Source organism: Schistosoma haematobium, chromosome 2 (genome assembly GCF_000699445.3).
Source record: "Schistosoma haematobium chromosome 2, whole genome shotgun sequence".
Lineage (NCBI taxonomy): Eukaryota > Metazoa > Platyhelminthes > Trematoda > Strigeidida > Schistosomatidae > Schistosoma > Schistosoma haematobium.
Window position 1 is genome coordinate 20,464,716 of NC_067197.1, and position 24,939 is coordinate 20,489,654.

The following is a 24,939-nucleotide window of genomic DNA, read 5'->3' on the forward strand; positions in this document are numbered from 1 at the left end:
TATATAAATCGGCTAACAATACCAGAGAATACAAAAACGATATCGCAATATGCAAAAATAAAGGTGAATAGTGGTGTATAAGGTTGTCACAAAGAACAGACACATATTATCGTTGAGTGTACAAAATCACGTCAAAGATGTTTTTGTCTGAAGTCAGGTGGAGATCTTTAACTCTAGCGGATGATTTTGGTAGAGCTTTATTCTCTGAGTTTAATGTGTTGATCGTGGAGCTTTCGTTGTTATTCTGAACGACATCATCAGCACAAATTTCAAGTGGGAGTGTAGTGTTCGAATTCCTCCACATATGTCACACAGCTTATTCTTTAGACTCTAATGTTGATTGATTATTGCTTACCTTTAACCTGTGATCGTCACAAATTGTTTGCTTCTCTATCGCTGGATTTAAACATTTGTTCAAATTAACATTATTTATTGGCTATTGTTCATTGTAATTTGTTCTATTGAGGCATATTTGCAATACTACAAAAGAGGCGCTCAACTCTTGCTGGTTTCAAATAGTCGTCCGTTCTACGGAGTCTGTTTTATGGTGTGAGGTTAGGTAAAGTCGCAGTATTTTTCAATGTAATGCTAAATTAAAAAATCAATTATTTTGTCCTGGAAGTGGATCAGGTCTGCTTGTATCGTGTTTATTCTGAATCGATTTTCGTACGGGAATAACTGCATATGGAACATTTCAGAGAACAGTTCAACTGGCCTTCAGCCACTCTAAAACTACCCTCCATTCCCAGACAGTGTGAATGGAACATTGAAGTAGGTCCCACAACTCTAGCAGAAGTTCAAAAGGCTATAGTTAATCTGTAACGAGGAAGGGCAGCCGGTCCAGATGGATTGGCTCCAGAAGTCTTTAAGGATGGTGGTTCAATTTTAGCGATTAGGTTGACTAATATTTTAGCTAAGATCTGGGAGTTGGACGCTATTCCATCTGACTGGTCACAATCACTTATCGTCGCAATATATAAGAGAGGGTCAAAATCATCATGTGACAATCATAGAGGGATTAGTTTAACTAATATAGTATCTAAAATACTAGCCTCGATAATTATAAGACGCCTAACTAAGACTCATGAACTGCAAACACGAGAGAACCAAGCTGGCTTCAGACCTGGTCGTGGCTGCATCGACCACATATTCACCATTCGTCAGGTTCTAGAACACAGGCATACCTATCGGCGTCCGACGATGGTGGTCTTTCTTGACTTAAAAGCAGCATTTGACTCTGTAGACCGCGAGACTCTGTGGCAGTGTCTGTCATTGAAAGGCGTACCTCAGAAGTACATAAACCTTGTGAAGGCTCTTTACTCGAACACTACCAGTCGAGTCAGAGCTTATGGCGAACTGTCATCTACTTTTGCAACCTCAAGTGGTGTCCGTCAAGGCTGTCCACTTTTCCCATTTCTGTTTAACTTCATCATAGACCTATTGATGGAAATAACACCCTCGTCGACTGAGTTCTCGGGTATTGATCTCCTTCCAGGAGGTCCACTTATCGACTTAGAATACGCAGATGACATAGTCCTGTTTGATGAAGACGCTGACAAAATGCAGAGTCTTCTGGTAGCACTAAGCAACAATGCCAGAATGTTTGGAATGCGCTTCTCTCCCTCTAAATGCAAGTTGTTACTTCAGGACTGTTCTGCGTCAACACCTGAACTAAGGATAGAGAGTGAAGTAGTCGAACGCGTTGACAACTTCCCTTATCTTGGAAGTCTGATCAGCCCCAATGGGTTGGTATCGGACGAAATCTCAGCACGGATTCGAAAAGCTCGTTTGGCTTTTGCCAACTTACGTCACCTTTGGCGAAGGCAAGATATCCGTCTATCAATAAAAGGACGAGTATACTGCGCGGCAGTCCGTTCTGTTTTAATTTACGGCAGCGAAACATGGCCATTAAGAGTAGAAGACACTCGTAAGCTACTAGTATTTGACCACAGATGCCTTAGAAATATTGCTGGCGTCTGCTGGGATCACCGGGTAAGTAATAGTGAGGTTAGACGCAGGGTATTAGGTAATGATGGTAAATCAGTTGATGAGGTTGTGAATCTTCATCTACTGAGATGGTTGGGCCACGTGTTGCGTATGCCTGAACACCGATTACTACGACGCGCAATGCTGACTATTTTTGGGAATGGTTGGAAGAAAGTTAGGGGTGGCCAAACCAAAACGTGGCATCAGTGCTTGAAGTCACTAACTCCTGGTCTTAGCCATGTTGGTAGATGCAAACTACTTGGTTGGGGTCCGCGTGACTATCGTAAGGAGTGGTTGGAGAATCTGTGTGACATGGCTCAGAACTGATCACAATGGCGTAGGTGTATACACTCTCTGTCTTCCCTTAAACTGAGAGATTAAACTCGCTCCATATCTTTCTTTCTACGAACTAATTCTTTCTTCCTGTACTATATCTTTATATGCAATCTTTCTTTCATATATTACCAGCTCTGAATTAACTACTTTTATGAATCCGGTGTCTCTCTTGTTGTGTTAATGAGGTATGGCAACTTGGACCGATGCATATATGTGCCTGGTCCTACGTTGTAGCTGACTGAGTGCTTATAATCAAGGTTTGATTTCTGTCTTCTCATATTGATTGGTGTTTATCATGTGGGCAGTATTTTGCATATAATCATTAATGTCTCTATGGTATGTATTGTGGTTTTAAGTATAACCATGTTTCGCAAAGGTTTCGATAACTTGAGATCATCTCATGTAAAACGAAAATATGTCTTGAGTGACGTTTTGTTGTTGAACTTAAACGATACGTCCTAGGATTATGTTATTTGACGCGAACAAACTAATCTTTGAGTTCTCTGGCTCATAAACCTTAATCCTTCTTACCAACTACTTGCAAATATGATATTTTGGTGGTTTTCAGTACTCATGTGACTAGGTTATATATTAACTAAATAAAAGTAATGTGAACCTGACTAAGTGTTGTCCTATTTTGTACTCCTTGTAGATATCCAAACCTTTGGTGTAAGGCACACTTTTTTTTTAATAAATCACTAACCATCATCAAAAGTATGTGTGCTGTTGTGGGCCATTTTAATGCAGAGTATAAAGATGAGGTTATTCTTAAAACAATTATTTGTGCAGATTCCCCTTGTTTTTGAATGCTTAACTTCAAAAAATAAGGTGGATATGCCAAATAGAATCAAAAGTTTCTAAGGGATTATTAGTAAATTTCCATTTTGGTGCTTGTATCGCTGAATACCGTCTTCAGTAAATGTCTGAACACTTCTTATAAACTTACGATTAATGTCGCGATGATTGCTTTGTTTCGTGGTCTGATTCATTCACTATCGATACTGCTTCTCCAGTCAATAATGCAATAACGTCCAGGATTGTCCGGAAATTACCATTACCAAAAAACCTTTTAGCGACCCATACCTGTAAATGGATGAGCGGTTTAACGTAGAGTGGACAAATGTATTTTATAGATAGGCCAGTTGTCCAGTCTTAAGAACCCACTTACGCCTGCTTCTTACTGTGTCGGCTTGAGATAGCACGTAATCGGTTCGGCTGCTCGACATAGCTAGCGTTTCCGGAGGACACTTCGTAATCAGATTAATTTATCAAATCAGACGGAAGACCAACATATGGGGTTGTGTATGTAAATTATTCATTTATTTTATTTAAGCACATAAATATTGGTGCAAGAGGGCACCATATATATATATACGTAAATAACTTTTCCCAAATATTCTTGCAAAGTTCATACCTGAAACACAGGGTGAAGGTTTATTGATTAAGTCATCACTTTTTTATGTCCCAGTTTATGGGCATACATATTGATGCTACGCACTAAATAATTTTTAGAACTTGAAAAAATTACTTTACTCCGACAATTCCAGAGCTTGCTAAGAGCGTAGCAAGTATATTTTGTTTCGTGAGATGGTATTCAAATATAATCGTATTAGGGGTTACGGACAATAATTACTCCCTCCAAGCTTGTCCATTCTCGTGCATTTTTACTATAATTCACTCCATCGACCTTTAGCTTTACAGTGTTTCCCTGTAGTGTTGACACAGGCTCTACAGTTATTTATTTATTTGAACACAAATATTGGTACAAGAGGGCACCAAATATATACGCGTCATAAAAAACAATGGAAATTTGAAGAAGAGAAGGAAAAAAGGTGAGGAGCGTAAAAAAGAACAATAACGAACAGAATAAGGTAAGGTAGCGTAATAATAATAATGGGGGAAACGAAAAGGTACAATCACAAGAAATCTTTCATTTAAGGAAGAAACAACCATTTTTTATGAAGACAGTAAAAGAAGGTTACAGCAGGATCGCCACTGGCTTCTATTCTGAGCCATATCTGATAACGTCTCTAGCCACTGTGTTGTACCATCTCTCGGACCCCAGCCAGGGAGTCGTGAAGGACCAACACAAGCCAGTCCTTTGCAGCTTTCTTTCATACCACGACACCATGTCATGCACTGACCACCTCTCCGCTTCTTCCAACCAGTCCCAGAGTCGGCAAATAATGCACGACGTGGAATTCTGTGGGACGACATTCGTGGAACATGTCCAAGCCACCGAAGTCGGTGTTTCAAGATGGTGACACCAATTGAATTATCATCTCTGTGCCCGAACACACGATGCCGAACCTCTGCATTACTGACATGGTGTTGCCACTGAATGTCAGCAATCCTTCGGAGACAGCGGTGATCGAACACAGAGAGTCGTCTAACATCCTCAACTCGGAGAGGCCAGGTTTCACAAGCATAGAGCAGAACTGCTCTCACCGACGCGTTGTAGATCCGACCTTTTACAGCCAGACTAACATCACGAAGTCGCCAAAGATGGCCCAGATTGGCATAAGCCGCTCTGGCTTTCACTATTCGTGCATTGATCTCATCATTCACACCCCCACCAGCACTTATGCAGCTACCCAAATACACGAACTTCTCGACTACTTCTATCTGCTCACCATCCAGAGTGAGTATAGGATTAGAATCCTACCAGTCTTGTAGAAGGCTCTACATTACTGTTGTGCGAAAGTACTTTATGGTATGTGTACTTGTAAACTCAATAAATAGCTAAGAATACGACACCCCTTTCCCTAGTTATTATGTCAGTAGTTAGAAACTCTGGATCATTTAAATTATAATTGGTTACAGTGACAAACGTGTTCATATTCTTTCCAGTCCTGGAAATTTTCTCATTCTTCATCCAATTCATTTTTTTCCATATTCTGTAGTTTTCCACTTCTGGGACTCGAGGTTTCTGTGCTCATATGGTAGATAATTTTAGAGTTAATTGTTACTTATAATTTACTGATTGTAATTAATAGTTCTGATATCCCATTTGTTTTCAGTTCACTAACATCAGGTGGATCTGATGAATTCTGATATGAGGTTAGAATTACTGTATTTGGTTTAAGAAATATTGGTTTCAGTGACCATATGGCTGGGAAACCAAACAAAGGCAGTACATTTCAATTTGAACACTTTCATGGCCCTAATAGTATGTAGAATCTTGCAGTTAACTATTTCTAGATTCGAATGTTATGGGACGAGCTTCAAGTCTTGAAGAGGTAATTAGTGAGTTTTATTTTGACTAGTTTTTGTAGGCCTTGGGCGATATGAGACGTGAAAATTTTCGACTTAGATTGTTATTGTATAATTATGAAAAAACTTATCGTCAAGCTAATGTACCACAGGATCTGGAGTCATCGGTAAATTCTGTACAAGCAAATTATCTAAGAAATAAACAGAGAATATTTGCTGCTGAGTCGGAAAACATTCTTCTGAAGGAAGCGCTTAGTGAAAAAGATACACTATTAAATTTCTCATCGTGAGTCGCCTGTTTAATTTTTGTATAATTTATCCTAGGAAAATGAATGACCAACTTTGTGAGCAAATAAATGTTTTAAAACAAAAAAGCGACAATATTGAAAATGGTTTGTTCTATCCTTCAATAAATCACTTAATGATAGACTGGCGAACGAAATATGATATTCTACATACTGAATTCCAATGTGCCCAAGAAAAAGTTCGTGCTTTGGAGATGTCTATATTAGCCAAGGATACGGAATTTGCAAAGTGTAAAAATGAATTTCAGAGGTGAGGTTTTCAAAAATGCACAGTTGTCAAGTCTAGTTATCTCAGTTTAGCATATGTATTTGATAATATTTCTTATGAGTTCTCATGGTTGCACGGTGTTGTGTCAGAGTTAGATGTTTATGTACTGTTCGTCATATAGGATTTTCAACTATCAACTTTGCCATCATTAGATTCTTAGCTAGTAACCCATATCTCAAACCATTCTCTAGAACAATAGTTGTTAACATCTTTGGTTAATATAACATGTTTGCTGATCACACTGGCATTTCATTAACATGGTTCACCGAAATTAACGTCTATCGTTTTGGTTGGTTATGTTAAGATCAGAGGACATCCAGCTTTCGGGGACTCATGACAAACGTTATCGCAGTATAATTCTGAGAATATATCCTGTCATTTCTGATCTAGAATGTATATCAAAACTCTTATCAACGGTTGCTATGCGAATGTGGGTCAGCTAATACAAATATGACGGACTGGTTCTTTACCGCTCGGCTTTCATCAATCTGATGTCATTTGTACAAACCTCATCACACCTGTTTCTGTCTGGACGATCGGATAATCTCACTGACTTTCTTGTAATAAGTGTGACTCAAGTCATTACATCAATCTTTACTTGATTTCTGAGTTAAATAACCTCCAACATTTAACATGGAAAATAAAGGGTCAATGAATATTTGATCTATAATGTCATCGAAAGCATTGCTCGTATGCGATGAAATTTCGGAGTTAGTTGCCAAATGTTTAACTAATTGGGTTATTTTTCACTAGCGGGTATATAATAACTGACTACGTTAATAATGCGTGATGTGCCTGCTGGCATACGAAGAGGCTTCATGATTGATTAAAAAGTGTCAATCGATAAATCCTTTGTCAAATTGAGCACTGCGGATTTTAGGATTCCTATACTTCGTTCGTAGAAATTTTAGCTATCATAGTTCCAAATTATCCATAGTAGAGCAAGGATCTATATAAAATAGATTTTTAAGTTGCTCCTTCAGTTGCTTTGCTGAATGTCTTAATCGTATAAGCGATCCGTCATCAAAAATTTTGTCACTAGTTCGTACCCTTTCCTATCTTTATAACAGTGATGACTATTTGATTATTGGGTCTAAGGTTGGGAAAGGTAAAAAATAAAACTAGTCCAGTTTCTTATTTCTTATAACAAATACTTCTGTCGTTTATTTTGAAGTAGTGTAACGGTCCAAATCATCCTTGAATTTTGATCTTAGTCCATGGTATTTAACGCCAGTCGAAATTTATACGTTTTTATTGTCATCAGGATGCTTATTCATGCACAGTGTTTGCATTTGTAATTTGCTTAGTCATAGTGCACAGCAGTGATAAACTGAATGTAAGTGTGTGTTATAACCTTTTTCTTACGGTTATGACCCAGCTATTCCTATTGCTTAGTATTCTTGGACACCAAATCACTCGACAAGTCCCCAAATCAGAACACAGTTGAACAGGAAATAGATTATATTCCAAATAACAAGGTTAGATGGAAGCAAGAAGCACAATAGAGAAAACGTTATTATATTTATAGTTTTTACTTGAGAAGATTCTAGGGTATTCTCCAGGTATCGACTAGTGCTGACTGGATAAGAATTAGCCAATCAGCGTGCACCAAAGCAATCGTGCATTGAGCATGCTTTAATCCAGTCTATGTCCCGCTAACAGTATGGTTATATTTCAAAACATATCAGAGTAAACATTGAATTAATATATTCACGATTGAATCTAAAACTCACCCGTCTAGTAAGAAAGTCTTTAACCCAAATCGTATCATCTGATTTTAGGGATTTGAGAGTAGGCCTTGGGTAGTGAATAGTCAGGAGTTTGTATGTATGTTCCAAAATGTTCTGCTGTCTATTCGCCCTCGTAGTTGTCCAATTTCGCCATAATTTTAGCTATCTTTTACAGAGTTCTTAGGCAAGATTTAAAGTATCTAGTGATTAGATATAACATTTCAGTATGTTTTGTAAATCAACGAAAGCAGTTTGCTGCGCGCCACAAAGATTAAGAGCACGATGAGGAAATCACCTTGTGGAAATACAGGGAAACATACTTAAATGGCTACGAAATAAGCTTGGTCATAGTAATATACTTGTTTGTAAGCGAGTATTTGTAAAGTAGGCTACTCTTATTCTACATCTAAATTCTTATATCTTTCTGTAAACGCTTCGATACTGTCCGAGTATACAAACCAAATTAGATAGTTTCTTTATAGATTCTTACTCGTATCGGTGCATTCAGTGGCTAATTTTTAATAGTGTAACGTTTTAGACATTGTTTATCTCGTTCTATAACGCACCCGTTATTATCAGACAGGAATACTTTAATGTGTTTGCGATCACTACATACTTATGATTCATTTTCTGTAGTTAATTGCTATGTATATGATGGTTCAGTAGGCATAATTTTACCTTGTTTCCATGTTTTCTAGTTCTATAGCTAGACTTCAGGCGGAACTTGCATTCAGTCAGCACACTAATAAACGTTACAGACGAGAAATTCAAATGTTTCGATCAGAAGCTGATGATTTACGTGCCACATTAGAAAGTGTAAATAAGAGCCATATGAGCATTGATGTTAAAGACCTAAAACCTAACGATCTACATACTTCTGAACAGGTAATTCAACTGTGAACACATCTTCATAAATCTAAATTTAGAAAGAAACCTTGGTTGAGTAAGGTTCCTGCCGAATGAACTCATATACCTAGTTCTTAAATCAACCTTTTTCTAGTATGAATCTATAGAATTTGTAGAACTAATAGTGGTTTTTACCGTTTACATTTTAGTTACAGTTGCTTTACACAGTCATTCTTAGTTTTGTGTAGTTGAGCTCTTAATTGAGTCTTCTAATCCAATCGTTTTTTAATTTATGGCAAGTCGGTTCATATACCTACTTTCTATTTGTCGAAATATATTACATAATACTAAAACATTAAGGAAATTTGTCAAATTAGATGGGACTCAGACGATTTTCCACTTCAACCTGGGGCAATAAGGCTTCAGTACTAATTATTATTGGTAGGCTGTGTCTTAAAACCTACAAAATACAGTGGATCACGAATGTTTCGTCGAAATTGAAGATCCAGCTACCGACCTAAATGATAACTTTGTATATGATACTTTTGGAAAGGAGCATAAGAACATATGAATGAAAGAGAACTCTTGGAATAAGAGCTTAAACATCTTCAGATCTGGCTGTCTTTTAAATTATATCAGAGTTTACTCATCAGACTGTCTAGTACCATTTGATTAGACCATTATTAATGTAGTATATGATTATTTAGTAGCGGGATTTAGTACATAGACTTATCAACAGATCTTTCAGTAGTGTATTAAAAATGATTGTTAACAGTTAAATGTACTAAAAATCTCTATACAGCCAATATTTAGTGAAAAATAAATGCCACTTTATGTATCTGTGGATCAATATCGATACTGTAACGGTCACTCGTTGAGTTAGAATATGTTTCAGCATTGTACATTTTGCTATCTTTTTATTAAGGATAAGCTCATTGTTGTTATTTATTCACCCAAGTCTAACATTACTTCTCTTTTTATGGTAACCTCTGATAGAACTTATGGAATCAATCACTTCAGTGTAATCTAAAGACTCCAACCACCGTCTCTAGCTTATCTCCATCTTTCAGTACTTCGACTGGTCATGAAGATCGTATTGTTAGGACTCCTCTGAAAGAATTCAGTAGTCTACACAATCAAGTTCCAAGTGAAGAATCTTATACAAAGTTAACAGATCGATTAAATTCAGCTCGACATTTGATTTTAGAACTTGGTAACGAAAAATTACGAACTGACAAATTGATTACCTCAATGAAATCTACTCATGAGGTAAATATCCATTTTGTCTGTAAATTCAAAGGTTTTTGTTATATTTGATTTATTGATCTGAAAATGGATTTCTTTTTGGACCAAAATTTTTCTGGAGATCAAGAAACATTATTGACTATTATACAGCTGCTTTATCCTAGTTTCACATTCTTTATTTCCTTCTATTTCGGAAATTAGGCTATCTAGAAGTTGATTATTGTAGAGGTATATCTGTCTTCATTTTTCAACCCCATCCAATTCGTTGTCTTATATAATGGTCTCCGGAACTTAAAAATTGAGCCACATCTTGTTGAAAATCCCTGACTTTGGTTATTTGGATTGTATTAACATGTCATTTCATGTACTAACTGGAATATGCAAATCCACTCATTGCATTTATACCAAGAAGTAAACGTTAAAGCCTCTGTTATTAATTTACTTTTCTTAATCCCGAAATGACTAAATGGTGTATTATGACCCTCTACCCTTTTTTATTATATTCAAGTGGTTCTTTTGTTGATAGCAGATTTTAGCCACGGTCTGTTCTCCAGATTGACCATAATAGTGTTCCTGTAATGTCAAGCTAAACCATAAGTATACTATTCATAATCTCGTTTAAACTACTTTGTGCTAGTAAATTTTTTGTTTATAGCGTGTGCGTTTATCGTAATATATAGTGAAGGAACCTGTTTTACGGTTATAACCCAGCTATTCCTATTGCTTAGTATTCTTGGACACCAAATCACTCGACAAGTCCCCAAATCAGAACACAGTTGAACAGGAAATAGATTATATTCCAAATAACAAGGTTAGATGGAAGCAAGAAGCACAATAGAGAAAACGTTATTATATTTATAGTTTTTACTTGAGAAGATTCTAGGGTATTCTCCAGGTATCGACTAGTGCTGACTGGATAAGAATTAGCCAATCAGCGTGCACCAAAGCAATCGTGCATTGAGCATGCTTTAATCCAGTCTATGTCCCGCTAACACATATAGTCTCGGAATTCTGATTGTAATTTTCTAAAATCATCAGTCCCAGATAATAAATAAAATTTAATAATAATGACAATAATTAATAATAATAATAATAAATAAATACAATTTAGACCTCAAGACAATCTGCTGATCCTAGCCAGAGGTGTTACTCTTTGTGTAATATATTTGATTTGATAGTCGAAATCTAAACTCTAATGGGCACACGTACACACTACGTATTTGGATTTGACAAGTTCTAACCTCCAAGATATATCTACAGCAAAGTTTATCAATAAATCAGTTACTAAAAAATGTAATGACGCCATGTCTAGATAAGTTGATTTCACACAAACAAGATAATCTCCACATCCTATTATTTGCTATACGTATAAGTCTATTTGATTGTAGCACTGTCTTTAACACCTCTTTTAGTATATATGATCAGTTAAAGTAGTATCATTGTTTCTTTTTAATATTCCTTTTCAGAAAGAAATATCAGCGCTGAAAGATAAATGTGAATTAATTGAAGCTCAGTTAATGGTAAGTTGGTTTATTCTTTACGAATTCGAAATCTAATTTGCACTTTTTTTTCTAGAAGGAAAACCAACTAAATCATGAAGAACTTTCTCGAAAAGATACGGAAATTGAGGTTCCCATTGATTTTTATTTAATTTTTAGTTTATTTATTGAACTTTATTTGTTTGTTTATGGTATTTTCATTCAAGTTTTTATGTGATAAGTATCTAAATACCATATTATATGAAGCGTTTTTCGTGTAATTTGTGTGAAATAAATCACACTAGAGATGGCAAGTTAGTATCATTATTTAAAGTTTATTCAAAGTTGTCGCACTTTACATCGTAATAGGGACTAAAAGTTCAACAGAAGTTCAAATTTATTAGATTTAACAAAAAACAAATGTCTATAGCTGAGCCTAAAGAAGTACGCTGAGAATGAGAGAAACGTTGTTTACGTTACTGGGTTCAACCTGAATGGCCCTCTTGAACCCTTTCTAGCCAATGTTCCGTTTGTCTGACAGCGTTGAAAGTAATGGGGATATGGGTTTTTCCAGTATTCCGATTGCTTCTTTATTATATCCGTACCAATAATCAGTTAGAGTTTAACGATATTAATCAGTAGTTGCCTTACACTGTAATGTTGATTTGCTCATATTTTAACAATAAAAATGAGCGCTTTTTTACTTTCTTACCATTATTTTTTAGCGCTTGAATAATCAAATCAATGAATTAATTGAAAAGTTGGATACATCGTTGTCTGTTCGTGAAAAACTACACTTCGATTTAGATCATTTAACCGAGCAATTTGTAAGAACTAAACGTGAATGTACAGATCTTCAAGATCAACTAAATTCAGTAAATCTTTTGTTTAAATGTTGCTTGTTTATTTCAATTATTATTATAAACTAATTTAATATGTAACTTTATCCAAACTATATTTTGCAGTATGTTCAGAATCTGATCTTTATTAAGCTTCATTGAATGCGAAGCATATGAACAATTTTCTAGTTAGTATGTAAATATGTAGTTTTCCATAACTTCAATCATAAATTTAAAATACATGCTGCTCATTTACAGAGTGGAGATCTATCTACTTGACTTCGAGCTTCACTTTAAATGTAAAAGCTAGTGATATCGTACTCAGCTGCTTGAACTGAAGTAGTTGTGGTGGGTTTGAAACCAGTAACCTAGCGATTAAGAGCAAGGTGCTATAACCACCGAGGGATCACTCAAAAAATAACAAATTCTATATGTACAATTTAATTAAAATTTATAATTGGAAGCATGAGGAAGGCTTTTTTTCATTCGAGATAGAATTTCCATTCTCTAATGCGAATACACATTTCTTGAAGTTTTAGACAAGGCATTAACAGAATAAAGGGTTCTTTTCATAGAGCACCTCTTGATATCAGGTAGTTGACTTAATCTTAATTTCAGTATTTTTGTTAGCATAATTAAACTTGGTCGCTAACTGGGTACGTTGATACAATAACTTGACGAGAACAGTTTTCATGCATCCTAGTGAAGTTTCATATCAGTAAATCTTCATTATAATAAAGTATAAAAGAACATTAAAGAATGCTTTAAAATAAGGGAGAAAATCTATATTTTAGTCGGATTCAATTGAACCATTTAGCTCAGGAAATTCAACACCATCAAGAGAATGCTTTAATATAAGAGCGAACAGAATCACTATATGAATATGCAATCTTAAAAAACAAGGTGGTAAGTGAATTCATTTCGTCCACTAGTATCAATTTGTAAAAGTTACTTGAGATTCTATGCTCATCGTTTTTCTCAGAAAAGTATTTTTGATGGAACTGTAATTTATGGACGAACCACCAGATTTAAGGGAGAGGGGCTTGGATTTTGGCGCGAAGTTCATTCACCTACATCGCTAAATAACATTTTGGCTTCATAGTTGATATCAGTTCTTGGTCGAATCCCTAACACTTATTTCTAACTTTTGCTCCTGATTTTAATTTCTCACACTAATTGCTAGTCTTATTTTGACAATAGTAATTAATTGAAATTTCTCAACGCCACTTCAATTATTATTCGAAGGTCATCCATAAATTAAAGTATCGCTATATTTTACCTAATATTGTCTTTTCGCTACTTGTTGTTGACTTATGCAATTATTCTGATTTACCTTGTCACAGTTATTCATTTTACATCGATTGTAAAAGGAACAATGTGTTAATCCATTTATGAATTTTAATTGTGCGTAACAAAATCAGAAATTATTATATTGTTCAGTTTTTCTCAAAACTCCCCATGTCAATTAAAATGTCTCAAACACTGTGTAATTTAATTAAGAGAGTCCTTATCATTTATCTATTCAGTTTCCGGGGTTTCGGAATCAAATTTTATTATACAAAGGACGATAGGATATTTAAGGTATCCAATAAGTTAACCAATTTATATTGCATTAGATTCCATTGTGTTTTGTCTCATTAATTATCACTTCTTTGATACATTCTAGTCTGTTTTCATATCTTTGCTATCCATTATTTTCGACATTTTTGTTTCGAAATGGTGTCCAATTTTTGAATTTCATTTACAGTTGAAGATCTCAGGTCAACAAAAATGTATTGAAACTGTGAATGTGGATAACAATAATGAATCGAATGTTATGTGCACACCACATACAAATTGTACCACTGATAATGAGGCGACAGGTTCAATAAGTCGCTTACGCAACCTATATGACTTGATACATGATTTAATGTTAAGGTTGAATGATGTTCGTTTTACTCAGGTAAGTATTCCAATATTATTACAATCTACCTTGTGGGTCAACATAACGTATGTCTTTTTGTCTGTTTTACAGCATCTACTCGCAAATGACGTTTTTCTGTCAAATGTTTACCAGTTTTTGGTTAAATGTCCAAATATTTCTAGTTAGCTAACTATAGATATAGTAGAGCCCAAACGTTTAAATTCACTTCATGAGCGAAAACCATGTTTAACCTAATTATGGCATGCTGTGCTAGTTATTTTTTTCCACCCTGAAATCCTTTCGTTAGTTTGATATCGGATTCCAGTTTTCCGTTGTTTACTAATCGTACTAAATCAGTCAGTATCCAGCTCATATCGTATGATTTAGCTATAAAGCACTCTCCAGGGTCTTATCATTTTATGTCAATTAGAATGAATAATGTATGACATCAATAGATAGGTCTATAATCCTACTCCTTAGTATTCTCGTTTTGTATTTATTTTTGCATATTACTATCATATGACTCACTCACTTTTAGTCTATTTTAGCTACCCAACAGACTTGTGTCACATTTATTTTATTGTGAAGTCATGATTCGAAACTTCGGTTTGAAGGCTTGATTCACTTGGCTTTATAGTTGTCAGTTAGCCTTACAGAAATATATTGTACAATTATTTGGATTATATAATTTAGATTTATATATTCATCACCAATTTTGTTTCTGTTCATTTATCATAAAAGTTGATTATTTATTAAAGCTACGGTGAAGAGTACATACTTATTAAGTAAAAAGATAGGAAAGATATTGCTGTAACATGGTTCGAGCATTGAATGCAGAGTGATGTAAAATGTATTGTACTCAGAAAATCTGTCATATCTTACCTGGTAAGCAAAACAACTTGATTTTTCAAACAGCTTTAAATTCTGATGAAAGAATAATTCTACCTCTTTCGTGACGTAAGTTTTTATCTACATTGATGTTGTCGAGTGATCTATAGTAATTGTTTTCTTTGTTTTATTTACACTCGTAGATGGGCCATTAATTTCATTTTTATATTTCTCCCTTTTCTTCTTGTTATTCCATTACATGTAGCATTCAGTTGTAGAGATGATCAATCGTAGTTTAGCAGCTGTGGATATCGAACACTCTCACGAAGTTTCTCCATTACGTAAGGCTATTTCAGCTTCTGGTGGATTGGATCGTCCATCTTCCAATATCATTCCATTGAGCGTATCTCGAACAAATGCTACGTATGGTGGATTTAATACTTTGTTTGAAAATATGAGCAGTAGCATCAATAATCCTGTAGCGTCAAGTATTTATGATCATCCGACTTCAGAATCTATTGTATCGACCGAATTGAATGAAACTGTTGCTGAATTACGCTTTGGTTGTCCGAAATCTCCTGTTAGTACTAACTTAAAGTGTGCTAGTACAGAACATAGTTATCTCGATATTACGAAACCTCTTTCTAGAAATCAAGCTATGAACAAAGCTGCAATAAAGAATATAAGTTTACGCAGAAAATTGTTCGGTGCATCACAGCTTAAGAATCAAGTGAAGAATTTTGTTGAATCATCATCTATGTGTGAAGATTTCAAAACTTCTGGACAGAATGTTAAAAAATCAGAAATATTATTTCACAGTTTCACAGAGGACATCCATGATGTCACTTTTAATAGATTGACAAGGAAACCAATAAATGCTGGAGATTTAACTATGGTTGAATGGGAGCATAAAGACATATTTGAACGCTTGTTAATTGCAGTAAGCAGTTATTTATCAGTTTGCTTTGATATAATAACGAGTTGATTAAGTATATATATGAGTTCACTCTAACTAATTCTTTCTTCCTGTACTGTACCCTTATATGCAATCTTTCTGCTATATATTACCACCTTTGACCTAACCACTCCTATGAATCCGGTGTTCATCTTGCTGTGCTAATGAGGTATGGCAACCTGGACCGATGCATATATGTGCCTGGTCCTACGTTGTAGCTGACTGACTGACTGATGAATTCACTATTAAGAGATGTTACTTATCCTAGTTCATGATAAATATCATTTCCTAGTATTGATTTTATGTTCAGATCATTGGAATGAAAAATAATACAATTTCTTATACAATATAAAAATAATTTTATAAACGTTCTATCCAAAACCAAGGGTTTATTCAATTTAAAGTAGATTAATTCAGTGCCTAAAGTTTCCAAACCTCTTAGGAAATTTACAGTTTAAAATATCCGTAAGAATGTAAATGTAAATAATCATCAAGTAAATACGTTCTGCATTTTTCTTTTCTTCCAAATAAGATAGATTTCACACTAAACTATATTTTTCAAATGTTATACAATAAGTACAATACAATATATCAAAATGTTTCTATTAATTTAGATGACTTTAATTAGCTGATCTTCTATGATACTACATATCGTTTCAATAAACATCATTAAAAAAAGGCATACTTACTTCAATAATTATGTTGTAATAATATTGCTTTTATCCTGTAAACTAACCGTAATTGTTTTGCATAAAATCAGAAGTCTTTTTTTTTGTTAGTCATATCCCTAAATGAATTTTAGCATTCTAATATAAAAACTCAGTTAGGATCATATCATTACAATAACTAAAATTTCTATTTTCATATTCAATAATTATTTATTTCACTTGAGATTTTTTCATAGGATAACATTGTCATCGGATCAGATTCCAATGATATCATATATCTGGAAGACAATTCTTGATTGTAGTTATACTGTTTACCCAGAAATCTTTGTCAACATGTATTCATATTTTTGTCATTATTCATTCTATAATTAATTATTTGGTTTAAAATTGTATCCGAGAAAAACAACATTTGATAGTCTGTTTGAGAATATCTTTACTTCGGAAATTTTTTATTTGATTTAAAAATGGTTCGAATTTATTAGGTTGCTGAAAATTTTATGAATTTGATTCGCTGTCACTTTTAAAACAGAATGAATAATTTGGTGGCATGCTGCTAAATAGTCCTTCGAGCTTCCTTAATAATAACGCATTAAACAGCCTATAATTAGTAATTTCACTTCAGTAATTATTGGTGCAGTTAGTAGTATAATCGTGTTTTACACTTTTCTATTTTTCTAAATTCATTTGCCAATACCAACCTTTTTAAAAATATTATCGCCTAGATGTCAAGACTACGTGATGCCATTGAAGAATGCTCAGATATTGGTTCTGAATTTTGGGATTTAGATGTAAAAAAACATTTATCAGTTCTACTTACTAGTCAAATGGATTCATTTCACGCTCATGTAAATCGGCCTAACGATTCAGTAGCCGATGATGATGGTGACTCAGTAGATCTTGATGCAAAGGAAGCTGATAAAATTATCTTAAAATCAGCTGATCGCAGTGCTCGCTTCGATGGTGGTCAGTTACCTCTGTTCGATCCAATAGGTTTTCTGAGTCAGAATGAAGAGGCTAGTTTAAGCCAATTGTATGGATCAGCATGGCGTCATCCAATGTAAGTAATTTACCTTTTTCCGTTTTTTTTTTGTTTCAGAACTGACTGACTTTTAATGTTAATCGAAAGGGATAGATAATGCAATCTCTATTGTTATCGAGATTTCAGAATAAATTCTTTTTTGTCGATAAGTAATAGGTTTTTTACATTATTTGTAATTAGTATTTTTATTATGCTCACGCTGGTATACTGCAAATAATATGAATTTTTTTGAACAGATTTGAGTTTGTAATACCTCTCATGTAATTGTATTGGAACCTGATTTTTAGTTCTTTCGCGAAAAATACATTGTGGAAGGGTACTTCTTCTTTGAGAGACCTGAAACGAAAACTGGATTAGTACTGCCCATAGAGACTTGGGAGCGTGACCACACAGCCCAAGGTACAGTTGCTTGAATCCGGCCACACACAGACTTGCTGTAAGAAGTTTACAGCGCGTCAGCTCCGTGTTAGTGGAAACGGAAGTGGGATAAGGTGAGGTGTGACATTTTTGGGCCGACTTTTTCTAACCCCTCCCATTGAAGTAGGTAGAATTTCTGCAGCTGCTGGTTGCCTGAAGGGAACACGATTGCTGACTGACTGACTGACTCAATCAGCAGTACGACTTCAATTTCGGACCATGAGTTAGCTGTTTTCAGTTTTACCGTTTCTCAACCGACCTGCCTCACATGTCAGGGCCTAAAAGAACAGTTCGTCAAGTCGACATAGCTTGATTAGGCCATTGCTATAGGTAACCCCGACCAAACTACGTTAAGGTTGCACCCACAAGATCAAACCTTCATTTCCGAGCTCTTAGAATAACTCATTTAGCGATGATGAAAATTTTTGTCACCATACAACTTGTGTAAACTTGCCTTTTACGTTAAAAATATCACTAGTTTTGTAGTTTAGTTTTACAGAACTAGTTCTAATTGCAATTTTTATTATATCGATTTTTAACCATTATTACTACACCTTTCTTATTTGACTGGAATGGAATAGATAATTTCATCATTTGGCTTTATGTTGTACAGAAAATAATTTTTGTATTTATTGATTCATTAACTCTAAAGGGGCATTTCAACGAAGTTACATGATATGAAAAATCTTAAGATACTCAGCGAACAGTCACTCAACCAATCCTACATTGATACGAATGGGTCTCTTAAAGAATCTTCCATCCAGTTGATGAATATCCCTAATAATGATGATAAGTCACTGTGTGAAGCAAGAGACTTAAATAATAAGATTATTGCTTTGGAAGCGGAGAATACCACTCTAAAGGTGTGTTTAAAAAAACAATGCCTCTTTGCATCTTGTGTTTTTATCCTGTTTTTTTCTTGATTTTCACGTAATGTATGTATCCCTTAAACTTGAGTTAATTAGTTACTTGTAACTGAGATACGAAAAACTAGAATGTATTTTCCATTCATACTTATACTGTTTTTCTGACAGATAGATTTAATTACGCAGTAGTTAAAATAACTATCATTTATACTGTAATGGAATGGTTATCTGTTATTTTGATAGCATCTACGAACAGAATGTAACAAATAATGGTATTCTGGAAAAGAGATAACAAAACAACACTTTGTATGGCAGGATAACTATCATGTTATAGAGATAAGATAAATGATTTAAGTGTATTTAACTTGAAGTTTTGCCTAATTAGTTGACCCACTGCTCTTAGTCGTACATGCTTAAGATATATGGCTACTGATATTAAATTGTCGTCTCTTCGTATTACAATGATTTGATAAGATGAATAATCAAGACATCATTGGAATTTCGGAATGATTTATCGTTTTACAAGTTTTTGTAGAGGTGTGATTTATTATTAATCTGACAATCAAGCTCAGGTAATTTCCTTTGTTTTATAATATCATTTAATGAGCATTAGGTGGCCGTATAATATCATTGGCCTCCATACAGTAGATTTAAATCATGATTCAGTTTTCTGACAACATTCTGTAAACAGTTCTGATGGAAGTTGGTGGTGTGGATACATTTCTTGGAGAAAGACTTCGATCTTGAATATGTGGATGATATTATCCTACTGTGAGATGATACTAAAGTTATACCAATTACACTTAATCAGTTGGGAGTCAGTGTCTGCAGATATTCCATGTTCTTCTGACCTTCTAAATACTAAGTAACTTTACAAGACTGACAGAATCCCGTGTCCCCACTCACTCTTCGTGACTATAACTCCATTAAAGTCATAATTTTTAAATACCATCGTGCATTATTTTTTGACCCTGGGACTAGTTAGAAGAAACGGAGAGGTGGTTCGTGGTGCCGTTGTATGAAAGAAATCTGTTAGTCTATCACGACCTTGGATGAGGTTCGAGAGACGTTGAAGCTCAGTGACTTGAGGTGTTATCAGGCATGGCTCAGAACAGAAGCTATTAGCAGTGCCGCTGTAGTTTTCTTTCACATTTTTCATAAAATTATGCGCAACTCATTTGATTGAAAGAATCGATCGTGGTTTATTTTGGTGCTCATTTGCACCAGTATTTTGTAGTGTTTTGACGTATGTTTACTCCACTTTGAAATGCTTACATGCTCTCAGTTTCCTTGTATGACTTGTATGTTTTATATTTTTTTATGGAAACCTACTTATGCGACGTAATTATTGGTGTTCCTTAATTTTTCCAGAAGGTCATTACAGATTTACGTGATAAAATGAAGGTTTCTGAAGTACTAAATCAAAGTGACCATAGTTCTCGCGAAATTCTTCATACTGAACCTGATAGCTCTATTTCAATGGCTCCGTATGTTGTGTTTGAAAATCCACGAACCGAAGAGCTTTCAAAAGTATTAGCACAATGTCAACAAAAAAATTATGAATTAAGGGAACAATACAGTCGTCTGCGTAATGTGCTTTCAGCACCTTCAAATAATGAAAATGTTGACATCGGAAACGCTGAACTGTCTAGTAGTGCTGCAATTATTTATACAATTATCAAACGTCTTCAAACTGTAGTTAACTCTGAAAGTGAATCTGCAAATGTTATTGATCTGGTTAAGACTGTCACATCAGAGCTTCTTGAATCTCGAGATTCAATCACTAAACTGGAAAAATATCTAAGTGAATCAGTATCATTATACGATTATCAATCTTTAGAAAATGAAATGGATTCACTTAAAGAAGAACTTCATCAAGTACTAGAAAAAATTAATGAATATAAAATTGATGTTCAATATGCATGCGATAATTTAGCTCCTTTATTACTTTTCAATGAATCTGTTGCCTTGAAAGTACTAGTTGATAATGTAACAATAAAATTAAATGATCAAAAAAAATATTCGAATTCTCTCACTACTGAGCTTCAAGCAATACTTCATTCAGTTAATTATCCAATTCCAGAAACACTTGATGAATGTATTAAAATAATCAAGAATGATTTCTCAAATTATAAATCAACTATTGATCAATTAAAAGCAGATAAAATTAATGCTATAAATATGATCAAAGAATTAGCACCTCAAAATGAAGATTTATGTACATTATCTGATTATATTGGTTGGTTTATTGGTATTTTCAATGAGAAACAATGTAACTTTGAAAATCTAGAACAAAACTATTTAGTCATTCAACAATCACTATGTGATACAGTTCGGAAATATGAAAATCTTGAAACTACTATAAATGAACTTAATGATAAACTAAAAATATCTAAAAGTCGAGTTGAAAGTTTAGAAACAGAATTAGCTGATACTATTAAGTCACATGTACCAATTGAAGATTACGAATCAATTGTTACGCAAATTAAGTCAGCTGAAGAAGATCTTTCTAAAACTCAATCAAAAGTTACTGAATACGAACAAGAATATGATTTTATTAAGAAATTAGTCGAAAGTACATTGATGAAACAATCAGTCTGCTTAAAACACGATATTGAAGAGTTATGTACACATTTTAATGTATACAAAAAGTCTTTGGGATCGAATGAAGCTACGAGTAAGAAATGTGAAACACATTCAACACAAACAGAAAGAGAAAATGCGAAATGGGTTATTGAACAAACATCGTTTATAAACATACCTGATACTTCTTCGTTGATAAGTGATGACGTTGTCGGGGAAGAGGATATTAAACTGAAAAATTGTTTTACTAAAGAAACTGGATCTGATGAAGTAAATGTCGAGCCTCAGAATAATATTCAAATCAATGATGTTGGTAAACCTACACCAAGTATTCGTAAATATAATGAATTAAAATGTGCAGCATTCGAAATAAAAAAGCAGCTGATTAGTCGTACACAGTAAGTTATCTATTGTTAATCTAAACGTTCATTTGTAATTGTCTTATCATCAACTAATAACTAAATAATAATACAAAAAGTACTTTATCAATCAAAACCAGTACTTGAAATGTACCAGATGTAAGCGACTAATATAGTATATTTCATTTTATACATTTTATGTTGGTAGATCATTTAACATGTGATTGCTATTTATATGTTTATGATGTATCGGCATATAGATTACATACTTACTTACTCTACTCACGGAGATTAAGCAGCCTTGTCCGACACTGGTTCTCACCTGGAATGTATCTGTCAGCTGCCCTCTATGCACGACGTTTCAGCGTATTACGTTGGCGGTTATCTCAGCTATTCACTTCCTAGTGTCGAAGAAGGTTCCATAAAGTTCTCCTATCCACTCTGCCAAACGCCTCATAGTCAAGAAAGCTGATGATGTATAGTGACAAATTCTATTCAATTCATTTCCCAACAATGATCCGTAGTGTCGCGATTTCGTCTGTGCACGTCTATGCACACAATGCTTACGGAATCCGTCCTATTGATCTTGAAGTTGGGTGTCGACTGAATCTTTCATCCGGTTAAACAACATTCTGTTGAAAACTTTTCCTGGTACCCATATCAGTGTGATACCTCTGTAGTCCTCACACTTACTCAGATCTCCTTGCTTTGGTATCTTGCTGAGGTATCCTTTCCCATCTGTCAGTGGCACTTGTTCCTGTTATATACTAGCGAAGGTAAATCACGAGTAACTTCTGTGAACTATTAGTGGACTAATATTATCTGTATATTCTTATTGTATAACTATTCAGTAACTAGTTTGTGTATATTTATATTCATCTTATTACGTGCTTCATTTTGACCTATAGATTATTATTGTACAATTTACTGTTCTTAAGTTATGTTCAGTTTATTGATTACAGTCTCCCACGTTCTCAGCCACTTTCTGGCCTTATTTTGTATAAATGTTATTTCCTATTTTATGGTGCGATGCGGTCTGTTTGGCTGGTATATAAACCAAGTATGTCTGAAATAAAGGATTCGCATACTGGAAGCTGCTATTGGTCTTCTGGACTCAACTGGAAGGGCTAGGCGAGCAAAGGACCAATAAGGACGCTCGGCTGATCAGACTGGTCGAACGTCATTGGTTCAGTACAGTACAAGAGTGAATAAGTCGTATTTTGATTGGCGAATAAATTACGTGATAACTAGCCGGACTTAAAGTCACAATAGTTCCTCCTTCCAAATCTTCGTGAATAGAACGTGGGGCATATATGCAGTTATTTCTATATGCGACTTCAGTGCTTCAGCTGGTATGTTTTCACATCGTGTTGCTTTCCCACTCCTGATTGTCTTATGGACATCCTGATTTCTTCAATCGTTGGTGGGCTGACATCCACAGGAATGTGTCTGCTGCTTCGATGCTTGGTGGATTCAATGGAGCTGGCCTATTCAAGAGTTCCTCAAAGCGTTCTGATCACCTATTCCTCTGTTTTTGAATCTCAGTTGTTGGATTTCCTTCTTTGTCCTTAAGTGGTCGTTCTGATTTACAAAATTTCTCTGCTAGTTTCTTCGTTGTCTTACATTTTCTTCTCTATCAATATAGGGAGCTCTAGAGATTGTTGAATTTATGGGTTTTTTTAATTTTAGATCGGTTATTATTATGAACTAGGATGTTACAAAAAGCTGTTACGTCTTAGTTTGGTATTCTCCAGAATTATAGAATTTTTGGCAAATATGCTTTATTTTTGAATACGTAATTAAGATAAACTGTTTATTGTCCCGTATTTGTACTGTAGTGTCCTCACTTGCTAACATTGTTTGTTGAGTAGTCGCTTGATTTTGATATTTAAATCTTGCCGATCGTTTTCTATCTTTACATTTATGAGTTTCTTAAAATATTTGTTATTTCATCTGAAATGTCACAAAAATGGTTGAAACCATGCTTAATAAACATACTGAAACATTGTTACAGGCTACATTGATTGTCTTTGTCTTTGTAGAAAATTCGGAACTGCCTTAAAAGAAATAGAAAGGCTTCGTGGTGTCATACAACAAGATAAAGAACGAGCAGGAGATGTTCTTGAAGAACTTAAGGATTTACGTCAAAAAGTATGTTTATATATGTATCTGTGTATCAAATCTCTCGTGTTGTTTTAAAAATTTTGTACAGATATACTTTAGTTGATCTTCAACAGGCGTTGCTTTATTTCCTTGTAAACATACTGATAACTACAATTAAGCTGAATGCCTGGAAACTGTCCTCATGTTTTTCTGACGTCTTATGCATAATGGAGGGGTAAAAGGTCTACCTTAAACTATGAGTTCATCAACATAGAATATACAGAAGTATAATTCTGTTTGGTGAAAACTGGGTTTCATGAAACTTTGAGTAACTGCGTTAGCATGTTTTGGATTGTCTACTTTCCAAGATCCCAGACTGATATACGTCATGATTAAGAATCTTTCACAGTGCAGCAGATGCATTCAAGCTTTATCTCCTAGATATTTAGTCCCAATATTATTTCGTACTTTTTATTCCTCGAATTCATTCTTTCTACTCGAAAAGTATTCCCCTGTGTTTACTCTTTCTCACTATCATTGATGCTACTATCATTTCGACTCTTGCTATTCATCGTGTTGATTTCATCTCATCGTACTGACTCGATATGGCATCTTGAAGTATTGGACGCGTTTTCAGGCTTTTTGTTAACTGTGACTTACTAACTGACTGAAACTTTGAGCTTACTAGTGTTGTGCTTAGGTATGTTCATTTACTCGATCTAGTTTATTCATATAAAGGCTTGGGTTATGAAACCGATTAGTAAAGTTACCCTGGAACCAGATGCGAATTTTATACAATCTAAAACTTGAGTTTTTTCATATCAGCTTGAGTTTATCATTTTACTGAAGAATATGAGGACTCCAGGGAATTTATGTTTCATCAACGTCACTTATTATTCGCTTGACCAACAGCAAGGTTCCTAACACGTGAATTATGGAGCTGTATGATACGTTTATCATTATTTGACATTC

At 34.6% G+C, this 24,939-nt stretch overlaps 1 protein-coding gene across 1 annotated transcript in view; it reads left to right on the plus strand.

Annotated features, from left to right (window-relative positions):
* Window positions 1-489: 489 nt before the first annotated feature.
* Window positions 490-24,939, plus strand: part of MS3_00006422 (uncharacterized protein) — a 44,099-nt gene continuing 19,649 nt past the window's right edge. Inside the window, exons 1-19 of the mRNA XM_051214567.1 lie at window positions 490-559; window positions 5,343-5,382; window positions 5,424-5,491; window positions 5,524-5,561; window positions 5,598-5,702; window positions 5,742-5,821; window positions 5,860-5,927; window positions 5,964-6,090; window positions 8,537-8,723; window positions 9,681-9,953; window positions 11,396-11,449; window positions 11,505-11,558; window positions 12,133-12,282; window positions 13,994-14,188; window positions 15,243-15,917; window positions 17,323-17,657; window positions 18,709-18,919; window positions 20,294-21,903; window positions 23,907-24,015. Coding sequence (XP_051067754.1) covers window positions 5,366-5,382; window positions 5,424-5,491; window positions 5,524-5,561; window positions 5,598-5,702; window positions 5,742-5,821; window positions 5,860-5,927; window positions 5,964-6,090; window positions 8,537-8,723; window positions 9,681-9,953; window positions 11,396-11,449; window positions 11,505-11,558; window positions 12,133-12,282; window positions 13,994-14,188; window positions 15,243-15,917; window positions 17,323-17,657; window positions 18,709-18,919; window positions 20,294-21,903; window positions 23,907-24,015 — 4,356 coding nt within the window. The 5' untranslated portion in view covers window positions 490-559; window positions 5,343-5,365. The remainder of the gene's footprint in view (window positions 560-5,342; window positions 5,383-5,423; window positions 5,492-5,523; window positions 5,562-5,597; window positions 5,703-5,741; window positions 5,822-5,859; window positions 5,928-5,963; window positions 6,091-8,536; window positions 8,724-9,680; window positions 9,954-11,395; window positions 11,450-11,504; window positions 11,559-12,132; window positions 12,283-13,993; window positions 14,189-15,242; window positions 15,918-17,322; window positions 17,658-18,708; window positions 18,920-20,293; window positions 21,904-23,906; window positions 24,016-24,939) is intronic.